Source organism: Mastomys coucha, unplaced genomic scaffold (assembly GCF_008632895.1).
Source record: "Mastomys coucha isolate ucsf_1 unplaced genomic scaffold, UCSF_Mcou_1 pScaffold22, whole genome shotgun sequence".
In the NCBI taxonomy this organism is placed as follows: domain Eukaryota; kingdom Metazoa; phylum Chordata; class Mammalia; order Rodentia; family Muridae; genus Mastomys; species Mastomys coucha.
The window spans coordinates 123,439,811-123,446,715 of record NW_022196905.1 but is presented as its reverse complement, the minus strand read 5'-3'; the positions used below and the strand labels follow the sequence as shown (position 1 = coordinate 123,446,715).

The 6,905-nt window shown below is 50.6% G+C and overlaps 1 protein-coding gene across 1 annotated transcript in view; it reads right to left on the bottom strand.

Moving 5' to 3' along the window:
• Positions 1-324: 324 nt before the first annotated feature.
• Positions 325-6,905, bottom strand: part of Mmp17 (matrix metallopeptidase 17) — an 18,028-nt gene continuing 11,447 nt past the window's right edge. Inside the window, exons 5-8 of the mRNA XM_031391153.1 lie at positions 6,145-6,321; positions 4,099-4,198; positions 576-658; positions 325-485 (exon numbers count right to left, since the gene is read on the bottom strand). Coding sequence (XP_031247013.1) covers positions 325-485; positions 576-658; positions 4,099-4,198; positions 6,145-6,321 — 521 coding nt within the window. The remainder of the gene's footprint in view (positions 486-575; positions 659-4,098; positions 4,199-6,144; positions 6,322-6,905) is intronic.

The following is a 6,905-nucleotide window of genomic DNA, read 5'->3' as shown; positions in this document are numbered from 1 at the left end:
CTTCAAATAAACTCCTTCCTCTGTGGCGGAATCTTCATTATCCTCCCCGCCCCCCCCCCACCCCCTGCCCCCACATCAGACATCCATCTGCACCCCCTAGGAATAAATTTTCTTTTCTTTTTTTTTTCTTTTTCTTTTGGCTTACTGTGTGTCTATAGCGTCTCCTACAGGACAAGCCGGCAGTAGGTAACAATATATACATCCAATGAGTCTAGCTGCTCTCAGACTGGTGGCTCGAGGCTGGCAGGGTGCAGAGGAGGCCAAGGCAGGTCAGACTACACGGAGGGAGAAGAGGGCAAGCTGTGGCATGCACGTGAAGACAGTTCACTCACCTTTGAAGAAGACAATCTTGTGGTCACTGGTACGCTCGTACACGGCGTCCACGCTGTCCAGGTGCAGCGGCAGTCCCCGCCAGAAGCGATGCATTTGAGCCGGCTGCAGGGACACCAAGTGTCGGTCCCGGGTCAGCCGCCAGAAATACTTGCCTGGGTGAGGAAAGGGAAGGTGGTGGCTACCACAGCCTGCTGTGGCTATAGGGATCCATTCCTTCCATTCCATGGGACCCCCTGGGTTACCTTTGAAGAAGAAAGCTTCGCCACGAATCTGGGCCACAGCATCAAAGTGGGCAGTGCACCTGTGAGGCACATCCTTCTGGGGCCTGCAGGGCAGAATGTGAGACAGGCTGAGAGAGAGAATATCCAACCCAAGCAGCTGGGTGAGGTTAGTCCTGCCAGAATCATGGGGGTGAGCATCCCGGAAGAACCCACAACAATCCTGTGTCCACAAGGTAGCCAGTGCCTGCCAGGCAAACAAGATCAGTTAGAACTAAGGCCCAAAAAGTTACTTTGTGAGTCTAGCCTAGGCTATACCAGACTGGCTCAAAACAGCAAAGTCAACTCCCCCAAACCTGAAACACCAGACCCCCCAAACAAACCAATAACCGTGACTCAAAAAACAAAAGCAAAGAATGTGTGCTTAACTCAGGTTTGTGGACACACCATGCCTATAAATCCTTTACCCTGGAGGTTGAGGCAAGGACATCACTAGGTCCTGCCAGCTTAGGTGTTAGGTTACAAGGGCCTGGAAATGAAAAACATGCAAAACCGTCCTAGGAGGTATGGTCCTTGCTATTAAGAAGGGAGACAAGACTCCCAAGTCGCAGGAAGTTCCTGAAACTTATAAGATTCAGAGGGCCCCTTCCTAAAGTTATAGAAGATGGCTGGAGGAAAGAAGCGTCTCCAAATGGCTGAGCTACCTGCCCATCACACAGTTCCAAGGATGCGGTTTCTCTCACCCAGGCTGGGGTAGCTTTTCAGTAATGCAGCTGCCTTCATAACAGCAGTCCTCTTGTAAGTAATCCTTACCCTCCCTCCTTTGAGTAGCCCTAGAAAACTCACTAGTTCACTAGGGCTAGAAGAGAACCCTTTCTTTGGTCTGGTGTGAGGCCCTATGTAGGATAAAGAAGTGTTTCTATAACTCCCTAGAAGTCATATAAATTGGGTTCCAGTTAGACCTGTCTGAAATAGGGCTTCCTAGGAAATCACCTACGGAGCCAGGTACAGCAGAGTGAGCACGCACAAGGGAAAGGAGCTGGAGAAATGGCACAGTGTTTAAGGGTATTTTCTGCTAGCTGAGCATGGGGGCACACACCTTCAATCCTAGCAACTCAGAAGGCGGGGGGGTGGGGTAAGGGGGTGAGGGATACGGATCTCTGTGGGTTCAAGGCCAGCCTTGTCTCCATAGTGAATTCTAGGACAGCCAGGGCTACATAGTAAGATCTTGTCTCAAAACCAACCAACCAACAAATAAGTATTTTCTGCTCTGGCAGAGGATCCAGCTCAGTTCCTAGCACCCACGTCAGGTGGTTCAGAACAGCCTGCTATTCCAGCTCCAGCGGATCCAATGCCTCTGGTCTCTGTCGTACACATATCCACAAAGAAACACATAGTTTTTAAAAAATCCTTAATAGCCAGGAAGTAAGAATGCATTCTCAGTTTCCCAGATCGATAAGGATGTCAGCATATAGAGCCTGGTGGGTAAGAGGTGTGAGTGTTCGCTGGCACACACTGCAAATGAGCCAGCATCACACTTCAGAGACCGAGTGGATCCTGTCTACCACAGTGCTACTTGTGCAAGCAGGAGCCGTGGGTAGGAGCCGGTGGCGATCAACAGCAGAGGGTGCCCTGATGGAGACCTGAGAGCGTTTGTGAGAGGCCGCCTGTCCCCAGGCTCTGCCGCAGGGGGCTTCCCAGGAGAGAGTACCTGTAGAGCCACACAGCAGTGTGCACATTCATAAGGAGACTCATGCTCTGACAATGCACAGATCCCTCAGGCAGGGGTCTCACTCACACACACACACACACACACACACACACACACACACTGTGTGGGAGGGGCCCGTAGGAGAAAAATGACTCTCAAGGGGATACAGCTCAATTATAGAATGTCCAAAGTGTGCAAGGTCCAGGGTTCAATTATCACAGAAAACAAAACAAAACAAAACAAAACAAGCAAAGCCAAGTGTGTGGTAGCTTATGCCTAAATGCCAGCATTTGAGAGGCAGAGGCAGGATGGTCACATGAGGCTGGCCTATGCTACGTAGCAAGTTCCAGGCCAGCCAGGATTACACATCTATCTGAAAAGAATGAACTGAGGCATCTCAGTTCATTAAAGTATTTGCCGTCATGCCTAATAGCAAGAATTCAATCTCTGGAATCAATATGGTAGAAGGAGGGAAAACTCATTCCCATGAGCTATCCTCTGATCTCTGCGTATACTGTGGTATGTTTGGTTCACAACCCACACCCACACTAGAGATATAGACATTTATGTGTGTGTATACAAATACATACATACATACATTAATATATATGTATGTGTGTATATACATACATATACTAATAAGTGTGTATGTAGACATACATATACATACACACACATTACATATGTATATATTATTACATATGTATATATGTATATATTATTTACATACACACGTGTATGTAATATAACCATATATATAATATAACACATATAACCATCACAGGTTGGGGATGTAGCTCAGGCTGTCAAGCATCTGCCTAGCATACACAAAACCCAGAATTCAGTTCCTAGCACTGCATAACCCTGGGCTGTACATGCCTGTAATCCTCACACTTGGAAAAGAGAGGCAGAAGGTTGCCTTCATCCTTAGCGACACGGAGAGTTTGAAGCCAACTTTGGATAGACGAGACCCTATCTCAAAACCAAACCAAACGGAAAGTACTAACCAACCAACCAACACAGGGTTTGGGGGATAGCTCAGTACACTTACCTTGCATGCACAAGGAGCCCCGACACAAGATACACACACACACACACACACACACAAATGAAAACAAAAAACCCAGACAGATAGGAAATAACGATAGGTTGAGCATAGTTACTTATGTCTACAATCCCAGCCCTTGGAGGTGGTCAGAAAAATTGCAGCAGTTCAAGGCCAGCCTGGGCTACAGACAGACATTGTCCCCTGAAAACCAAACCAAACCAAACCAAACCAAACCAAACCAAACCAGAACAAGCAGAGCAGTACTTTGATGGTGAAGGTACTGTCCTTCTATTATAGAACCCAGCTGCTGTGCTGACATACCCCAGGGACAGGGTATGGATGTGTGTGGGGGTGGGGGGCCTGGGAGGAGTGGGGGACACACGGCATGGGGGACAGGGGATGGGAGACTGACTGGATAAGCTCAGCTCTCAGTCAAAATGCAGAGGGACTGACACTAATACAAAACCCTGAGTCCTCCATACCCCTAACAAATGCTGGTGACAGACCAGCCACCCGGCTGTAAGATCAAGGTCCTGGGCTTAGTGGACCAGGTTATGGGAGAGGAACAATTTGAGATTCCCTGTAGCTCCCTGGGGTAACTGCTCCTCTCACCTCCCTCATCTCCTATTGAGACGTTCAAGAGAAGAAAGTGTCCCCCAGAACCAGTCAGCACATGCGACAGTGCCTTCCCCAGGATCCTGGGCTATCCTGGGTACTAGGTGCCCAGAAGGGGCAGCACTGGACAAGGACAGGCTGGTCATGGTAGAGTGACAAAAGACACGACTTACGGAGTGCTAGACCGATTGTTGGGGGGCTCTGGCAGGAGGGGTGGTTCCTCGGGCTCTGGGTTATCCAGCTGGGCAGTAGGGGACACGGATTCCCGCACACCTGTGGAGACAGAAAGACTGCACTCAACCCAGGGCCCTAGTCCACCCCGCCTTGCCAAGGGCCCTGGGCACAGGGCTTGGGCCGTGAGACTGGCAGGTGATTTCCTGGCATTTCCATGCAGCTGAATGGCTGTCGAGGTGGGGCAGACCACCATAGCATGCCTGTGAACTATGCTAGGCCCCAAGAGCTTGTCCAATGCATCAGCATCCCTAACCACCACACTCCTGGGTGGACACCATGAAAAAAAGATGGAAGCCAGAGGAGCTACAAGAATTCTGCAGCAATGTCCACAGCACTGGTCACAAGAGCCTGACAGGGAAGTGACCCAGTGCTCGGGGCTGGGCTCATTTGGTCATGAAAAGGAACCTGATCTGACTCCTGTGAAGGAGAAACCTTGAAAGCGCCATACTTGGGGGCAAAACAAACCACTAGTTACAGAAGGCCTTATTCTGTACGGATCCGTTTCCCCAGTGTCTCACTTCAGGCAGTCCTCAGAGACGGCTCTCCTTGGGGACTGGTTTCAGGTGGTGAGAGTTTTTGCAGAACTCTGCGATTGTACTACCCTAACAGGTGTTCACCCTCAGAGACGGATAGTTTTACTGCATTACAAACAACACACGGGCTGGAGAGATGGCTCAGCCGTTAAGTGCACTGACTGCTCCTGCAGAGGACCTAGGCTCGGCTCCCAGCACCCACACATCTCACACTGCCTGTAACTCCAGTTCCAGGAGGACTGATGCCCCCTCCTGACATCCATGGGCACCAGGCATACCTGTGGTGTACATACATACATGCAGGCAAGAAATCCCCACACATTAAAAAAAAAAAAAAAAATCATACACAGGCTGGGGAGGTAGCTCGGTGAATAAAGGTGCTTACTACTCTTGCAAATGACCTCGGTTAGGTTCCCAGCATCCACACGGTGGCTCACAAACTGCCTGTAATTCTAGTTCTAGAGGCTCTGGTACCCTCTTCTGACCTCTGTGGGGACCTGCAGGCATGTGGTACACAGACATATTTTCAGGCACATACAAATAAAAAAAAAAAGACAATTCTGCAAAAACACCACCACCATAAAAAAACCAAACCAAACCAACAACAGCCCCCCCCCCACTCATGGGGTGGGGTGGGGGTGGTGGGAGGAGGCTTGGCACAAAGGTAGGGAGGTGCAGGATGAGGCTGGAGGCTGCTGGTGGGCTGTCTCTACGAGGGCAGAGTGATGCTTCTGCATTCCAAACATCCTTCCTCCCGGGACATCATCCTCCAGATGGGCAGGGGATAGCAACACCTCTATTTACTTCTTGATGTGTCTTGGGAGTGGCCCTGGGCCAGACTCTCTTCCTCTTTTGGTTGTTTACATTCCTGTGGAGCTATTCCAGGCAAGCTGCCTGTCTCTCATGGTCAAGGGCTCTACCGGGGCAAGCTACCTTGCCTCTTGGTCCTGTGGGGTACTCTGGGCAACGTGCCTGAACTCTGGTCCTATAGGGATATCTTCACACTCTTACGGGCTATCCTGGGCAAAATGTTCCTCCTTGATCCTGTAGGGAATATGCAAGCTTATGAGCTATCTAGGACAAGCTGCCTGACCTGGGCCAACCCCATGGCTACTGTTTCTCCTTTAGTCATAGATTAGATGGTTAATTTAGAACATGCCCAGTAGGTGTGGGCCCATTTTTCACTGCTGCTAAGACCCTTCAACTGTTGAGGAACAGATATGAAATCCCCAGGGCTCTAAGTACCTGGGGGCATCAGTACTAGAAAGCAGAGAGGCCTTTGTTCCATGCCCTGCATTCCTCTCCTCTCTCCTCTGTCCAATACCCGGTAGACATCATGTGCCCACAGTGTACTAGACTAAGAGGCTACAATTATGAGCTTCCAACTACCTGGGGCATACCTTCCTAGTCCCACCCTCCATGCGGTCTCTACTGGGCTTTGGGGACACTCACCGTACAACTGCCAGACACGCACCCTGTCCTCGTAGGGAAGCCCATAGCGTAGCGGGTCACCCACGGGGCCCTGGTAGTACGGTTGCATGATGGAGCTTGGGGCAGCAACGTGGCTCAGACCAATGGCATGACCAAACTCATGGACAGCCACTGCAAACAGGTCCATCCCATGGGCATCTGAGGACACAGAAACTGCATGAGCAAAGGAGAAGAGGACCTCCTTGCTAATGATGGCCCTGGGATACAGAACTCAGGGGATGTCTGCATCCCGGCTGTGCTGGGGGCTCAAATTAGCCATATGCGTGCTGTGGCTATGTGAGACTGCGCTGAGCTCCTATAAGGCCCTGTGTGGCTGGAAGGAGTTTCCCAGGGGTTTCTTACGTTTTCATGCTATGGAAGTCAGCCCTTTTAGGGCCAGGCCATAGTGGAGACAACCCAGGGTTAGAAGGATTTTCCAGGCTCAAATACAGTGGGTGTCAACCCCTATACCCTATGTGAGAGGTTTGGGCTCCTGTGCACTGGGCAGAGAACTAGCCGGGTTTGCCAAGCTGACCGTAGACACCTTGTGGATCAGTGCCCAACAGGTCTCAGTGGCTAACTTAGGAGTGGAGTAGGGCTGAACTCTTTAAGCCTAAGTGGGGACTCATTCTGGGGGCCATAACTGTATCTACCTTTCATAGGTTTGGGCTGCTACTGTGGGGACTGCAGGGCCCCCAGGGACTGCCCAGGCCCAGGGTCCCACCTACTCAGGACCAGTCCCC